We start from the raw sequence: 18,111 nt of genomic DNA, 5'->3' as shown, positions 1-18,111 counted from the left end.
TCTATTCTCCTATGATCAAGCCTACATCACTGTAGTGACTGCATCATGTAAGCAATATCGTAATTGAAATTGCAACACTCCACAACTGTACTTTCATTTGTATAGGTATGTATTTATCTAACGTCAGTCAAATCGGTTAAGGTGCATGAAAGGGAAGTAAACGCTGTTACTGTTCGGGTGGTTTGGCTGATGCTAAAAGTTGGACGTTTTAACTGAATCAAATACTCTTCGAAATGGAGGAGTGCGGGAACTTCTAACAAACTAAAAATAACATTTTAAAAGAAAATAATGGTTAAGCCTCTATGAAATAGTAATATAATTTATATTAAATTAATATTGGTTGACAGTATCTTTCATCATGTATGGTATGACAGACAGCCTCTCAATGACCCCTCCAATGTCACCAGAAAGATTTCCAGTAGAAGAAATCGTCCATTCTCCCGACAGTCCTCAACTAGAAGGTAAGTCCTTAAACCGTCAATGGCGTCATATAAACATCCACTTCAGAGTCTTTGAAGATCTTTCTTTTGGCCACTTTTTGCGTTCATACACCAACAGTGGTCAAGATCGTAGCGAGAAGTATATAGATGCAGCGGAAAGATAATGCACCATTTATCTGCCGGGACCCTAGTCATTCTAAAAGTAAAATGCTGCCCAGGCTCTTTTTTTTAATGATGGTAGGAACCAGGCTAACCGTCATTAAAAAAAAGCCTGGATGGCATTTTAGAATGACCACTGGGACCCAGTAAAGTCCAAATAAGTATGTTGACATTTTTTTTATAAATTTTGATATGGCAAATCCGTCACATACAAATTGTTTTGTACCAAAAGTAGTAGCCACAATAATGCGCGTATAGGGAACTTTTTTAACATTTGGATATTCATTTTGTTCCCTTAATGCCATAAGTTGACTGATTCATACCATGTAAAATATATATTTTTCAACTGTAACTCCACAATGCTTAACACTGTAATTGTTAAATAAAAACACAGAAGTTAAACATAAATTATTTTTAGCCAATACCTTTCTCTTATTACACTTATGTGTTTTATGAAACACAAATTTAGATTGATTGTCAACAAAGCATCGCAATTATTGAACTATCTAGCAGGTGCCCACCACCTTTCCGCTCAATATACTTAGTGCTGGGATCTGTCATTCTTGGCTAGGAAAACAACAAGTGGGATATGGACGCGTAGAGTCGCCAAAACAAAAAAAGTCAAAGACTCTGAAGCGGCTGTTATATGGACTTCAAAAGTGGGTAGTTATTCCGATCGGAATTCCGGGTTAAAGCATTTTGCGTCAATAAAATATCATAAAAACAAGAAATATTACCAGATAATGTTATTTTATATTTGTTACGTACACAAAAAAATAAATATCCAACAAATTATTATGAGTTTGATGCGTTTTTCTTAATTTTATACTGTCAAAACATAACGATATATACATGAAGGGCACCTGCAAGGCTGCAGTTCACAGTTTTACAACGACCGGAACACTTCGGCCAAAGCCGAGTTGTTACAATTGTATATGCGTGGTCTCTCTCGAAACTTGCGGAGATGCAGGGTTCAAGTTTAACTTTGAGGAGCACTAGCAAAATTTTGCGAGTGCTTTTTGATGCAATTCGCAAAATGAAAAAACGACTTGCAATTTTATTATTTGCTTTATTCCCTTATAATATTGTCTTAATTTAAGAAGCAATTTACACCTAAGACATATTATGAATATTAAAACGTATCAATCTTGAGTAACTCGACTACTAGAACTTGTTGATGGCTTATTCCTTTTGGGGGATACGGAAAGACTCATCAGATCCTGGCCGCCTTTGATAACAAAACTGTCCAATAATTTAACATTGTTCACCTTGTATATTTACCCTCGCCATCGGGTAATACCCATTTGGCAAGCACTCATTAAGTCTATAAGTATTAAAAACAATAACATTATAAATTTAAAATAAATAAAAGCAGCAGTAAATGTAGCGAGGATGCTTTGGACCATGAAATATAATGATCGACAAAGTCTATTCACTTTGACAGTTGGGCGGAAATATACTCAAAGGTTGATGGGATTTACATTAAGTGCCCGAAAGCGCTTAATTTAGCCAATGATTGAGCTAGGTGATTACGTCATTTGTATACACTTTGTATCATGCACGCCTCGGAGCATCCCGGAAAGATTCGAGATAAAACTCGGCCTTTTCCGTATTAGTTCTATTATTGAAAACTTACTAGACTGTGACTCCGTACTGTCTTTATACCGGTAGTGTAAACATGCCACCTATATACTGTATACACTCGACTACGTAGCGGAGTTAAGTTCATGTTTATTCTACTTTCCTTTTAACATTTTGTGGTCTAGAAAAAGCCACTCGCAGAATTTTGCGAGCTTGAATAAAAGTCATTCGCAATTTGCAAATGTCGCTCGCATTTCGCAAGTATGCGAGTATAAATTCGAACCCTGAGTTGGTCGAGTTTTTACGCTTGTTATAATTGTTGTCTGTGTCAGTCAAGCTTCGTTTCAATGCAAAGGTAAATCCTGTGTTTTAATGCATTGAATGCTTGTTTTGTGCAAAATATCTTTGCACTTACACAGTAAAATATAAATATAAACCTTAATTTTCTATTTCCAACATAAAATACTTCTCTAAATACAATTTGAATATTTTTCAAAACCCCCCTGTTTTCGCACAAACCCGTTTAGAAGTTAGGTATTGGAAGAATCCCATATAACACGTCTATTATTTTAGACTAGGACCCAGTATTGCCAGGACCCAAATTTTGATATGGGATTTATCTTTGCCTTTGAACTTGATTAAATTTGATATGTCAGAGTTGATTTGAAATGGAAAATTCCTTTAAATAACATATTTTTAACACACATTATTTAACTGCGCATGTAATAATAACACATAAAAAAGATGCATTTCAAGTGTTTTTGATTCAACGTGAGTCCAATTTGCTTTTTACTATTATTTTTAAATATGGAATTAGGAACAACTCAATTCTGATAACTTAAAAACCATATTTAAAGAACAATGAAAGTAAACAAAACCAAATAGTAGTTTGTTTTCTAGAAAGTCCCATGTGTAATTCTGTTTATTTATTTAACCGGCAAAGATACTTTTGAGCATGCAAAAAAATTAAACGAATAATCCATAATTGCCATACAGTAACCAGTGTGAGACATACACTGTAATTGGTAGACTGATCACCCATCATGGCCATAGCGATAAAAAAATGACCCGGGCCATGAAAAAATCATCTAAGATTGCCTGACTGGTGTGGAAATCATCGGGCTTGTTTGTGCTTAAGATATTGTACAGTTGTCATATCATTCTTTGTTTTTAACCATACAAGGTACTAATCAAAATGCGTTATTCTTTTAACCGGTGGGCTATGGAAATCTTGCTCAAGCTACTTTGATTTCTAAACTGGCTTTTTAATTTAAGCACAAAACACAAAAATCATATGAAAAGAAGATTTATCACAAAATGGTGATGTTTTGTTGAGGGAAGATGATCAGAATAAGTTTTTCATAGAAAAAAAGTGTTATTAGTGAGAGGTATTGGCTGAAAAATCATTTATGCATTTTATATAACTGTTGTGTGTTTATTTAACAACTCACTGTTATTGTGGTGTTACATTCAAAGAATATATTTTACATTGGTATGAATCAGTTGACTTGTGGCTTTAAGGAAAACATATTAAATGTCCAAATGTTCCCTTAATCGGCATTATTGTGGCCACTTAAAAGTCTGAACAGTAGCGTAAACAACTGATTTTTTTAAATATTGGAATAATCATACTGTAATGAAGGTTTGCACACTTATTATTATTGAAAAAAAATGATGTTGATTTAAATCAGCATTATTTTTTAATCCCTTGCCATAGAGTGGGGAGGGGATTATAGGAAACCACTTTGTCTGTCTATATGTCTGTCAGTAACATTTCGTGACCAAGCTATAACTTACTTATGCGTTAATGGATTACCATATAACTTGGTACAAATGTTGTCCTCATTGAGACGATGTGCAGTCACATTCAAAGACATTTAAAGGTCAGCGTACACAATTCATGCTCGTGTCCGCGCTATAACTTACTTATGCATTGATGGATTACCATATAACTTGGTACAAATGTTGTCCTCATTGAGTGACCTACTTACTGGAAATTTTTGTTGTGACAGCATAAACATTTTTCTGGATCTCATCAATTTCATTATGTAAGTATTTATTGTTTTAGTATATCACCTAGCATCTTCTTTTTATATGGCACCTTTCAAGCTCACTTTGACACCTCACCTCATAATTGTTATGCTTTTTGCACATTGTAGTTTTTTAGCTCACCAGAGCACGAAGTGCTCAAGGTGAGCTATTGTGATCGGTCTTTGTCCGTCGTCCGTCCGTCAACAATTGCTTAAAAAACATCTCCTCTGAAACTACCAGTCCAAATTCAATGAAACTTTACAGGAAGCTTCCTTGGGTGACCTTCTACAAGAATACAACAAGGGATCACGATTGATCAACAACAACTGCAACAGCAACAAAATGGCTGATTTCCAGTTTTCCTTTAAAAATTCTACTCTGAAACTACCACTCCAAATTTAATGAAACAAATTTATGATATAAAAAATAAAGATAGATTTATTTGGATATACAGACTAAGCTTAAGCAACAATTACTGAATTTGATCCAAGACCTCAGACCTAATGATCTATATTATGACAATGCTAAACAAGTTGCACAGATTGCTACTTTGCGCACTTTGCTGAGCATTATCATTATGTGCAACAAGTTTAATATTCTAATAAACAATGGACACAAATAGGATAATATATTTAAAACATGTGTTTTCTCTTTAAAAGCAGTATAACAATGTTATGATGTCACCACATTACAGTATCATTTTATCGAAAATACTTAAGGCTTGCCATTTTCTTTCTTTTTTAGCCAAAATAACCTTGACATTGATCTTACCTACACTACACACAATATGAAAAACTTTAAGAAATATCCTTTTATAACATGTTCAAATATCCAAACATATTTAGGCTATCGATCAAACAATTTGTATTTCCTATTTTCCCAACCTTGACCAGTGGTAGAGTACAATTTTGTTCAGATTTAGCATACCAGTCCGGTTCAGAGGAAAACAAAATGTTCTAAAAAAAACCAACGGGGGGGATATGGCTGTCCTTTCAACTGTCTTGTCAACCTTGTTACCACCACTTGTCACAGCACTTGAAAATTTCCATGATTAAACCTTTTGTACAGCAAGCCAAAAGCATTACAAGCTAAAATGCGACTCATTACCTAACATTATCTTTTCAGTAGAATTCTGGCTCTGTTACATTCGGCAGTTCAGTTTAAGGGCTGGACTAATCCTCCAGTAACTTTATAAAACTACTAGACCTGACCTATACAGAACTTCACCAAAGTGTGAAACACAAAACATACAAAAAGGTGTTAAAAAATTAAGTAACATAGAAAGTCATAGTAAGATTATCAGTACCATTTCTTCTAATTCACAAATTAAAGCTTTGCATGCGCGATTCAAATGCTGCAATCATAGACAGATAAAATTAGGAAACTATTATACCTAAATGTCCAGATATTAGCCTGAAGCACAATTATGAATACCAGTAAAACTATATACCTAGTGTTTGTTAAGAACGGGAGATTTAAAAAAGCATTATATAATTTGATAAGAACTAGTTTTGAAAAAAATCATGTCCCAATTCATCAACTGGGGTTAACGCACCACTAATTTTCTAATTGCCTCAGGCATTTTTTATGTGCGTTTTTTGTACACATTTACTTTTTTTGTTACTTTCACTGTTCAGTTCAGTTAAATTTAGAATGCATGTATTTTAATTACATTTTAAGAAATTCTGTGCAATTGTGCACATTAAAGGGACACAAGAGGATACAATTGCAATCGCTCATGTTAGATAGGTTCATCCCAACCCTTGCGCAGAGTGTTTTGCGGAAACTTCGTTAATTGTTTCCGCAAAACACCCTACGCTCAGGTTGGGGTGAACCTAAGTTACCTTCTAGGCCATGGAAGATACTTTTAATCTTTCGCATCAAAATTTTACTGGGTTTAATACCAGTTATTAGCCGGATTTTTCATCGAAAAAATACTGGTTATAGAATGGCGAAAAACGGGCTGGAAGCCGTTGGGCAGGCGGGCGGGCGTTACCAATTCTGAGTTAAACTTTTCATTTTAGGTAATAAAATCAAGAGTTTTTATCCAATGGTTATCAAACTTGGTCAGACTATTTGTCGGCATGTTACTTGAATATATATGAATATGGGTCATCTCGGGTCAAAAACTAGATCACTAGGTCAAATCTTAAGAAGAACTATTTCACGGTAATAAATTAAACAATTTTTATCAAATCTTGATGAAAGATGGTCAGAATGCTTGTTTGCATTATATCTTGCATATTTTTTAATATGGGTCAACCCGGGTCAAAATCTAGGTCACTAGGTCAAATCTTAGGAAAAATATTTCCACCTCATAAATTCAACTTTTTTTCTTCATATCTTGATAAAACTTGGTCAGAATATTTTGTCTGCATAATATCTTGCTTATTTTTATATGGGTCATCCCTGGTCAAATTCTAGGTCACTAGGTCAAATCTTAGGAAAATCTTTCCACATCATAAATTCAACAATTTTTGTCAAATCTTTATGAAACTTGGTCACAATATTTGTCATCATAATATCTTGAAAGTTCTTTAACATGGGTAATCCCCGGTCACAAGGTCAAATCTTAGGAGAAAGAATTCCACGGTCATAAAAATTCATTATTTTTTGTCAAATCTTTAAGAAACTTGGTCAGAATATTTGTCTACATGTTGTCTTAAACATTTGTAAATATGGGTCACCTCAGATAAAAAGCACTAGGTCAAATCTTAGGAAATATTGTCCCGATGTCATAAAAAAAATCAAATTTTCATGAAACTTTTACAGTTTTTTTTCTCCAGGATATCTTAGTCACATAAAAGTATAATAGAATTTTAGCAAAAATTACAGTTTTTTCCTGCAGGATATTGAATTTTTTTTTTCCAATTTTCATGACATTTGGTTACTTTACATACATACACACACATACATACACACACACACGCTCACATGCTTTCACACTGGCACACACACCATTGACCTGTCAGCACCACAGTCAATGATTGTATTTTCAGGATCTTAATATTTTGCGTCTATTTGGTTAAAAATACTAGGTCACTAGCTCAAATCTTAGGTTTGCAAAATTGCATTGTCAAATAAAAAAATCCGGCTTTAATGGGGCGTTGCCACATTGGTGTCTTGTTTTAATTATAAAATGTCTTGTTTTAATTGTAAAATAGCGTCGGTATAAGTATCTGTACTACTCATGTGACTTTCACATGATAAATGTACACACTATGAACTGGGAAACCATTAAACCAAGCCTCTTGGACTCATTTCACAATTAATAATGCGCCCCGTTCAAAGATAAATCATAAATGAAACATGACAGACTTGTGTCTAAGTTTCTGTCTGTTAATCTTGGATTTTAGTGTTAAACTGAATGATAACCAAAAAAACACCCCAAAAGTGGTATTATTATTGGAAAATCAAAAGTACATGTATGCGCATGTATTTTTTTTCAGATGTGCCGTTTTGCCAGTTCAGATGCCTGGGTAATGTAAGAATAAAGGCAGACAATCACCATGAAGATAGTTACTGGAAATCAGGATTTCTCAACAGGTATTTCTTTCATTTTTGTTATGCTCCTCAACCAAAGAACAATGGATCATCGAATCAATATTTTTTTAAACTGTTATTCTTGGTAGCATATGTCACATATAGCTGATAAGTGTGACTGAGAAAAGGCCATGTTTGTTTCTTGATTGTAGAACATTTTCTTATATGATCGTTGATAACATGGCCCCTATGGTCATAAGTCATTGGCTACCCTAACAACCCATTCCTCAGGAATAGGTGCATCAGCAGAACGCATTTTCTAAAGCAATGTATGCACAAAACAGTGCTTGTGAAGTTTTATTCTCAGGACTTGTTGTCATGAAATATGTTTCATAAGGATCTTGGCTCTGGTGAAAGGACTTGTACCATGTGGAAGAAAAAAAACAGCATTTTTCTTCAATGAAATTTACAAGATATATAATATAAAAGTTTGAGCTGAAATTGTTATGATCAATTGTAAACCATAGCATATGTGTATTTAGCTCAACCAGATAAATACCATATTTTGAATGAAGATGCTACTGGGAGTTGAATTGTGAGTAGTGTTTGTGAAAAATAAAACAGATTGTTGAAGATACTGTTTTTTGCTTGTCGGTTTTTAAAGAACATAAGTAGATGTAATTATATAGCCTTGGTTGCCTTAACTTTGGCCTTAACTCAAAAACCTTTCAAGATATTCAAATGAAGCTTAGTACTCTTGTTGCCATAGAGAAATTAGAATACACACATCTACGGTAAGGTCTGTAACTCTGGCTTTAATTATTGTTGAGTTACGCCCCTTTTTCAACTGACTAACAAATACTTCATGTAAAACAGTAATCCTATTTAAATGTAGACTTTCATTTAATAGACTTGTTTCACCAGTATCGAATACCTTATAATATTAAATTTATGTATTCAGTTTTTTGATACAATGAGCATGAGCATACTGGTAATTTATTTGTAGGATGCTTGAGCCTACCAACAATGCGCCAACCCCACACCACAATGGCCGTGTCACCTTGTTTGGCTTCAACTGGTCAAGACAGATGTCCACTGATGCGCTCGATAAACTATTTTGTATCCTCCGGTAAGTGGTCTGATTTGATTGTATGTATTATTATATTATGTATCATAATGACACCATTGTGCACCTGATAGGTTGGCACTTGGGAATTAAAAATAGAAAATAAATTTCAAATTATGCAGTAAAGCAAATTCATATAATTTACTTACAACACTGAAAAAGAATAAACCCAATGTTTAAATACTTCAAAAATGTTTATAGCAAATGTAGATTTTGTACACTAGTAGCGTTTGCCTAAACAACTAGCATTTTAATGTGGGTAAGGTTTTTAATTTTCCATTGCTTTAAAGAAATTATTTTAAAGATACAAGGGTTTCAAAAATAGTAAATATCTTGCAAAGCGGTTTGTTGGAAACTGCTAGGTCTTGATATTTTGTATGTATTTTGGGGGGGTAAATGAGATACACTATTTAAAAATAAAATAACCTTCTGTGAAATGTTTTGCATATGAAAGCTTGACCAACATTTTCTAATAGAAATTTTGTGCAAAATTGCAAAGCTACACACCTTTACAATGAAATTCAACAAATATATCTTTTGGTATTACATCTGAGCTGTCCTTAAAGTAAGACGCTATTTAATTTTTCTCTTTGGTAAAGATTAAATCACTCAAATATTGATGTTATTGCTGAAATTACAATTTTCATTTCAGACAAGAATTCAGTCTATTACAAAGGGAAGCAAACAAGGCTGGACTCTCATTTCAAACAGGTATTGTTGGTCAGCATGTGTACATCGATGTATGTGTACAAATTTGAAAAAAAATATCAATGTTGTTATGAAAATATGATCTGAATTATTATGTACAATTGCCTGAAAAATCTTTTTCAGCTACTGCTTGTTTCTCTTGTTTTGAAGTGCCTTTAATATTTACAATTATGGCATAGTGGGAGTGTATAATATTAACTATTTACATTGAATAAGAATAAAATGTTTTTTTTTATAAATTACCATAATGAAAGCCCATAAACTTATTGCTTGGCAATTGATATATTCTGCGTGAAACTGGTGATATCTTGTCAAGGTTACATGCAGGGGTAGCCATCATTCTTGTGATAGTTGTAGTTTTATCTGATAATGAGCAGATAGTTTTCAGTATTAGCATTTTTTTAGCTTTAACTTGGAATATTTAAGGGTATCAACTCCATTCAAATTTATGAATTCAAAATTGTCTATTCCAGTCACCACTGGAAGGGATGGCGAGAAGGTTCGCACCCAGATATGTCAATGCTTGGATCACATTCACAGTCTTACTAAAAGGTAAACTGATCTGGGATTGTATTATTTTGCTCAATTTTTGTGGGAAAACCTGTTTCTGTATTGATGAGTAATGCTAGATACAACAGTGTTACCATGTTCGAGTTAGTTTCTTATTAAGTAAACACAGTTTCATGGATTGCATGGTGGAAATTTCTGTTGTCTCAAAACAAGGGTTCTTGTGTTATTGTTATTATAGTAAAATAATACTCAAGATTATTTCTGAAAGAAAGTTTCAGGCCCTTAGAATTACATTATATATGTATATATTAATTGAATGCAACAGTCAATGAGACAGATTCGGTCAGGCTAGGTGTAAGTATACATGCGTGGTATAGGAGGTGTGACGTGGGAGGTACAAGCCGTACATCCTTCTATTACCCTATTGCAGCGTATCAGACCTGCCTAGGATATGGTAAGACTACATATGTGTGCTATTACAGGTTGGATGTTGGGGAGATGTAACAGGCATTTACCAAACACCTTGACCACTTTTTACTGTAACATAGTGATACTGGCAGAGTATCAAACCTGCCTAGAATATAATACAAGTGTATGTGTGCTATTACAGGTCGGATGTGGGGGAGGCATTGTTACAGGCTGTTAGTAGACACCTGCATGTTCTACTGTTACATACTGGCAGGGTATCAGACCTGCCTAGTCATCATTTTCAAATGCCACACTCCAATAAGGTATATGTATTCTAAAAACGTCTCATAGTGAACTGAAATATTCATATGTAAATTTTAATTTAAATATCATTTTATACCTAGTGATGTAAGAAAAGATTTACTTGTTAATAAAGAAAATACAATGATCAATGTGGACAAGAAGGATCTTTTGTTTCACTTAAAAAGTATGGCAGACACCTACAGATTATTACGTCCAGTGGCAGCAGCCATGTTGTCGTCAGCGACCAGCTTTCCTTTCAGATCAATAACTTTAGAACATCTTGCTATAGATTCTTCAAACTTGGTACGTTCATTGGTAATGGCTAGTAGATGAGCCCTTATGATTTCTTGTGGTCAAATGTTACCTTGAAGGCCAGGTCATGGTGACCTTTACTATTTTAAAATGGCAGGAGGCTATTAAACTGCTATTGTTCTGTATGTGCAAGTGGGAGCAGAATGGAAAAACTGATGTTACTGTTCTGTAGGTTGGAGCAGAGATTTTCCATTGTTACCTGGACCTGTACTGGAGGCTGCTGGCCATTCTTCACACACTGACCACCACTCACTCAGGTGACCCTCGCATGCATATTTTCTAGGTTACTTTAGTGACATAACTATGGCTAAATGGGATCTGAAGGTGAGAAGGGTCTAGTTTACAGGTAAAGGTGTCTGCCTCTCACCCAAGTAGTTGTGGGTTCCATCCCTGCAGGTTGAGAGTGGTCGAGTGATAGGTGTCTGCCTCTAATCAAAGAGCCCATGAATCAACATCTCACCAGAGGCAAGTTCTCTTGGCCTCTCAATTGGATACCAGTACTTGTTTCTACAAATGAAATTGACTTGAGCATATATCACAGCTGTTACAGTTTTCACAATTGTTCAATAAATTGGGATTAAAATCAAATTGGATACTGATCTGTCATCCCAGAATTTGAGAAAATTTAGAACTGGAGCTACATTTATAATCTAGATGTTTTTAACCATGTGTTGATGCCCACTGTATAGTTTTGAAGTTAAATCAACAATTTCTGATAGCCTGGCTTGTTTTTGTATCTGGCATTATTTGTGACTATTTGAGAAATAAAAAAAGTCAGAAGTAGACGTGGTTTGGGTAAGTTGGTTCAGACAGGGTGGGGAGAGGGGTGGGGGCTTTGGTAACCTTGATCTCTGTTTGAATGACTTATCCTCTGGTGGCCCCACCGGGGCAATTCTGGTACGGCGTACATGAACCATTTCATTTCAGGTATAGTTATGCCAGGGAAGTGGTGTAGGGGGCTGGGGTGTGACCTTGACCTCTGTCTGTATGACCAAATGCTACATGTCATCCTGTGGGACCTAGTCCATCTCGCCAACATCAGATACACCTCTCTGGTATGGACTTTGTTTTTCTCTTCAACTGTGGCAAGACATACACATACATCTTTCTTGTAAATGTTTGTAGTGAAGTATTATCTTATTCGACTTTTATTGATATATTTAACTGCGAAAGTTGAAATCAAAGTCCCAAAGCAAGTATGTGATGTCCTACTAACTTGAGAAAAAAACAAAACAGAAATCATTTGAAAAAATAATGTAGAAGTTTAAAGTCATACAAACAAATATTCTGTAAAGTATTACTGGTAGTTTGGTGATATAAAGGAAAAGACCTTATTGTATTTTACTTTGTTTGGAAAGTACCATTCGTTCCCTAATGAAATACACCGGCTACCTTTCTTTTAATATGATAAGTAATGGAATACCTTTATTTGTTGTTTATTTACCAGTGTGCTGGAGGTGAGAGGGCATCCATGTTCACGTGCACTTGTGTCTGGGAACTCTGGCTTCTTGTGGTTAAACTGACTGAGTGGAGGGCGGAGAAATGTGGCAGCGAGGTGACACACTTGTACTGGTTATGTTAGGAACTCGAGCTTCTTGTGCTTACACTGACAGAGTGTAGGGCAGAAAGTCATGGCAGCGATGAGTGGTTAGAACTGTTGGGGTGGTCTAATACTAAGAAATCCATCCCTTACCAAAGTCCAGTTAAACATCAGCAGTGTAGCATTAATACATGTATTAGCATTTAACTGTATTTTCATTGATATAATTGCATGAATGGTATTTTGAATGTTGAAAGTATATAGACTCGTCATATAAACATGTATCTAATGCATTTATCAAAACTTTTATCTTTTTGAGAATTGAAGTACGGTCGAACCCCGTTGGCTCCAACTCTCAGGGACCGGGGAAAATACCTCGAGCCTCGGGGAGTTCTAGCCAAGCAAGAATTTAACAATCAGTAAAATTGATCCTTTAGATCCAGTTCGAGCCACAATGAAATTGAGCTAAGCGAGTTCGAGCCTACAGGGTTCGACTGTACTTGTACATGTAGTGGTAAAACAAAAGACTTGGAAGTGCCTCTGTTTTTAGAGACACCTGAATGTTTTTAGGGTCTTCATAGATTTTCTCTGTTTCAGTCATTCTGGATGTGTTTCCATCATGTTTTAACCTGCATTTTATATCGGGACAATACACAGAAGCCCATGGAATTGGAAGGTTTCTTATTTTTATTAAAAGAATACAGCATTATTGTGGGGGTTTTGTGTCGCCTGTGAAGCATGGCTGAAACAATGATTACTTTGTCCAGCTGTGGTGTCTGTGTTGGCATCACGCTTTCGTTTTAAATCAATAACATTAGAATAATTTGGTTTAGAATCTTTAAGTTTGGTGTGAACATCGGTTATGGTCAATGGATGACCTCTATTGTATTTGGGTTCAAAGTGAGCTGTAATAGAAAAAATATGGGTGTTCCAGACAGGCGACACATCCGATTCTAGTTTTGTAAAATGCATACTTTTTAACCTTAGAGGTAATGCACAAAATTTATTGATTTAAGAACTGGATTTTAGTAAGTGTAAAATCATCTTAGTACCTTTGGGGATTCTAGATGTCACTTTAACATCTGACCACATTGTCACTTATAGTCAGCTGAATAAGAATAGCTTCTCTTTTGCTGCGTGGTTTTCTGAAATAACTACATAACTAAGAAATAAAACAAGTGATGAAGTTGACTTGTACATTACCTTGTTTCAGACTGCCAAGAGCTGGTGAATCCACCTGAAGCTTTCCAGACCACAGACCCAGTAGGCCTAGGTATCTGGCTCATATACAACATAGCTCCCTTGTACACTCAGACTCTGACAGGGCATGGGCAGGTAAGTAGCAGGGTATGTATGTCGTCAGCCGCTTACTCTGCCCCCTTATAGTTATGGATCTCTGCCTCCCCAATCTTGCAGGCACATGGACAGTGGCTTGTTTGTAACAAACTTCTGTAAATAATCAAATTCAATGCTGTAATGTTTAATCTGAATGGAGATGCAATCATTTTAAGCTCATTTGTTTTTCAAAGAAAAAAGTATGGCCATTTTTATCGCCGTGTCATCATTGTTGGTCATGGTGTTATGCAACACAATGTTTAAGATATTCGCTTGAAACTTGTTTCCAACAACAATAATTATGCTTTTGTGTAGCAGGGTCCATAACTTTGGCTTAAATCATTCTCCTATTATGCCCCTTATTTTAATGAGAAAATAGTCGACCATTGGCATCTTGTTGTGAGAACTCCACACAGCGGTTACTTCCCTTTGATGTACAATAATCACTGCAGCGACATCATGCATATAATGCATTCCTTTGTTTATAAATATTGAAACAAAATTAGGTGATGAGATGAAATAAAAAAGAAAGAGTAAAATAGCTAGATCCAGCAATTTTTCTCACATTGTGGCAGAGATCTCCTATGCTTGTTAATGGTGATCACTGCATAGGAGATTGCTTCTTGTGGTTCTTGCAATTAGTATAATGTCATATAAAATATTATAATGAATAGAATTGCTTTTAGAAAATTCCACATAAAATTGTCAATTTATTTATAAAATTATATGTATGTGTATGTTAGCTTGTAATAAACAACAGAAGCATGTTTGTTGATGCAAGATAATAGTTGAGTATTGATTTGTATATGTTTTGGATTTAATAGGTGTTTGAAAGCAGGAACAGTAACTACCATGACCTGAAGGTGCTGCTCAAGAAATTGTTGGCCATGGTATGTTCATAAAGTACTTGGCCCCTTTTTAGCTCGACTATTCGAAGAATAGGTGGGCTATACTACTCGCCCCGGCATCGGCGTCTGGTTTTAGGGCAAGTTGGGATTTTCATTTATAAGTCCAATACCCTACATTCAATTGACTTAATACTTCAAGCAGTTGTTCAGGGCCATCACATGATGAGGTTAGATAACTCCATATCATTCTTTACACAGATTATGGCCCCTGATTGACTATGGAACTTAGGTTAAAGTTTTAGGGCAAGTTGGAATATTTATTAATAACTTCTATATTCTTTGTTCAATTGACTTAATACTTCACACAGTTGTTCAGGACCATCACACAATGAGGTTACATAACTCCATATTATCCTAAATACAAGTTATGGCCCCTGATTGACTTAGGTTAAAGTTTTAGGGCAGGTTAAAATTTTAGGCAAGCTCATGATTTTCACTTAAAACTCCAATACCATTCATTCAATTGACTTAATACTTCACAGATGTTCAGAGCCATCACATAATGAGGTTAGATAACTCCATATTATCTTTTATACAAATTATGGCCCCTGATTGACTATGGAACTTAGGTTAAAGTTTTAGGGCAGGTTGGGATATTGTTTAATAACTTCTATATCCTTCATTCAATTGACTTAATACTTCACACAATTGTTCAGGACCATCACCCAATGAGGTTACATAACTCCATATCCTTAATACAAGTTATGGCCCCTGATTGACTTAGGTTAAAGATTTAGGCAAGTAAAAGTTAAGGGCAAGTTGGGATTTTAATAAAAAAAACTTCTATACCGTTCATTTAATGCACTTAATAAAATTCAAAATTATTTACGACCATCTTACAACAAGAAACATAACTCTGTTTTAAGCCTTAATACAAATAATGGCCCTTGAATTTTTGATTTTTTTTTTTTTTAATTTCCTTTGAAAGGCATATTTGTATATTCTTAACCACATTTTCATAATGGGAAATCAAGTTATTTGAATGACTTGCGTCATTGTTTGGGCGGGCTGGTGGGAGGGCAGCATCAAAGTCACCTTATGTATCGAATAATTTTAGTTAGGTTTGACATAAAGAGACCAAACTTGGTATTATTACATCGTTATTGTGTTCTAAGACAAATGCGTAGTCGAGCGCGCTGTCTTATGACGGCTCTTGTTATAATATTGTTTTAGGATTAGATGTATGTGTAAGGTGACAACAATTTTGGCTAAAAGACCTCCACACACCTCACTCAGAGCTCCAAATGAGTTGCATAATTGCATGAAAACCCTGTTGGTATGTATTCTTCCCGTTTGAATGTATTCTCTTTGGAAAAAAATCAGGATGTAAAATATTCTGGAAAAAATCTTGGTGTAAAATACCCTTTGCTCGAAGTTGTATGTCAATGTGAATTATTTACCAAACAATATACTTTATGCCTGATAACCTGTGGCGTGACACATTCTTGTTACTAGCCACCCATCGACCTGGTGTAAAAGAATTCCTCATGACTCATGACTGTGCTACTGACCTTCCGTTTGGTTTAAATAAGTAGATATTGATGGATCATACAAATTAAATAATGGTTAAATAAACATTAAATAAACAATGGTTTATTACACTTACGATAAACTTGGGTATGTTTATATACCTGTATTATTAAACTAGACTTTTTGCTATTTCCGGGGTTGAATTTCGTCACTACTTATTTTCTCTGGATACACCAAATATTTATCTCCATCCTCTAGAAGCCAAGCGTGAGTGAGACGGTCCTGCGACGACATCTCCGTACAATGGTGCTGCTGACAGCCAACTGGGAGCCAAACACTGCCATTCTGGTCACCCTCTGGGACAACTTCTACAAAAGGCTGGTACGTAAAACACCTTCACCTGTAGCAGGTCCCGGGGTTCTCTAATTTACATTCAGATTTTAGATTCAATTTTTTTTTATCCAACAATCTTTAAATAATTACTGAGAGCGGACATATCATATGTTTTAATCGTTTTAATGTCATGTTAATTATTGAGGTTTTGACTATTTCTAAATATAGAAACAGGCCTATTGCAGACATTGAAATGTGGACATGGTCTGTTTGTGCTTTGATGTTTGTAGGAAAAAGACATTTGACACATAAGTGTATTGTTCAGATTATTTTGAATGCCTATCAACTATCAACACAAGTTAAACAATCCATTGCCTATGGTTTCAGAATGAGACATTTCAGATGTCCAGTGGTCGGGTAGATGGCCTGGCCTGGATGGAGAGTTCTGCTGCTGCCCTATATGACCGCTGTACACAGATAGCCACTGGACAATATGACAGGTACTTTCTTTTGCCATATAGCAGTGGAAATTCAATACCAAGACTTGGAAAAGATAATATCAATATCATTGGACATAACCGTAATGAAGTTACATTTATCATAGCATACCTTTATACTGGCACCTAGATGACAATGTTTAAGATGTATAAGCACATAATGGGTTACACAAATTAAAGTAAAAATGTATATGTAGAGAGTTATAAACATGTTTTGAATTTGATTTTTAACTGACCAACATTTACGGCTCTTTGATGTGCCACATTGTGCTATTATGTCTGATTCTTTGTTCAAATTACTACTTGTTGAACCTATTTCCATCCTTGATCCAGAGACAAGCTACCAGCAATAGGGTTACAGTTAGGGATGCAAACATATTTTCGAAATATTCAATGAAATGTTTGGTATTTGAATGTCAAAATCAGTATTTGGGGTAAACAATGGGGTGAGGGGGTGTTCAATAAATAAAAAAATCACCATTGTGCCTGCAGCTGTGCTGTTGTGAATAAAAAAAATATTGTCATGTTTTTGCAATGATTGGCACCTAATGTGAGAGACAAGAACGGGATGACAATATACTGCATGAGCGTCATATGTCAATTAGGGACCCATCTTCAGCTACTATAAACAGTCTCTAGAAACTGGCCATTAGAAAGTGTCTTCAAACATTGTTACAAGTTTCAATGACTTTTGGTAGGTTTATATTACCATTCCAATTAAGGATTCGGCCTTCGCACTAAAGTGTTGTCTTGTCTGCCAATTAAGCTGTGTAATATTGCTCAAATCACTGTGACAATATAACATGCTGAAGGCATGTTCCTCTTCATTGCTCTTCATGAATATCACTCTTTTAAACATTCTAAGTTAAACCAACAAGATTTGTGTTTCTTAGCAATGTTGAAGATGCCAATTTCACATCTGTGGAGAAAACAAACAAACTCTGACAGATAATCTCGTCTGAAGTGC

General features: G+C 35.1%; 1 protein-coding gene across 1 annotated transcript in view; it reads left to right on the top strand.

Annotated features, from left to right (window-relative positions):
• The first annotated feature begins 251 nt into the window (after nt 1-251).
• LOC128236578 (protein MMS22-like) overlaps nt 252-18,111 on the top strand; it is a 36,961-nt gene continuing 19,101 nt past the window's right edge. The window contains exons 1-14 of the mRNA XM_052951517.1: nt 252-461; nt 7,661-7,757; nt 8,701-8,823; nt 9,473-9,531; nt 10,002-10,080; nt 10,649-10,769; nt 11,234-11,318; nt 11,989-12,116; nt 12,509-12,616; nt 13,199-13,277; nt 13,815-13,936; nt 14,761-14,826; nt 16,573-16,695; nt 17,035-17,147. Coding sequence (XP_052807477.1) covers nt 359-461; nt 7,661-7,757; nt 8,701-8,823; nt 9,473-9,531; nt 10,002-10,080; nt 10,649-10,769; nt 11,234-11,318; nt 11,989-12,116; nt 12,509-12,616; nt 13,199-13,277; nt 13,815-13,936; nt 14,761-14,826; nt 16,573-16,695; nt 17,035-17,147 — 1,406 coding nt within the window. The 5' untranslated portion in view covers nt 252-358. The remainder of the gene's footprint in view (nt 462-7,660; nt 7,758-8,700; nt 8,824-9,472; nt 9,532-10,001; nt 10,081-10,648; nt 10,770-11,233; nt 11,319-11,988; nt 12,117-12,508; nt 12,617-13,198; nt 13,278-13,814; nt 13,937-14,760; nt 14,827-16,572; nt 16,696-17,034; nt 17,148-18,111) is intronic.

Source organism: Mya arenaria, chromosome 6, assembly GCF_026914265.1.
Source record: "Mya arenaria isolate MELC-2E11 chromosome 6, ASM2691426v1".
NCBI classification, from domain to species: Eukaryota; Metazoa; Mollusca; class Bivalvia; order Myida; family Myidae; genus Mya; species Mya arenaria.
Note: the sequence above shows the minus strand (reverse complement) of the source record. Positions and strands in the feature narration are given on the sequence as shown.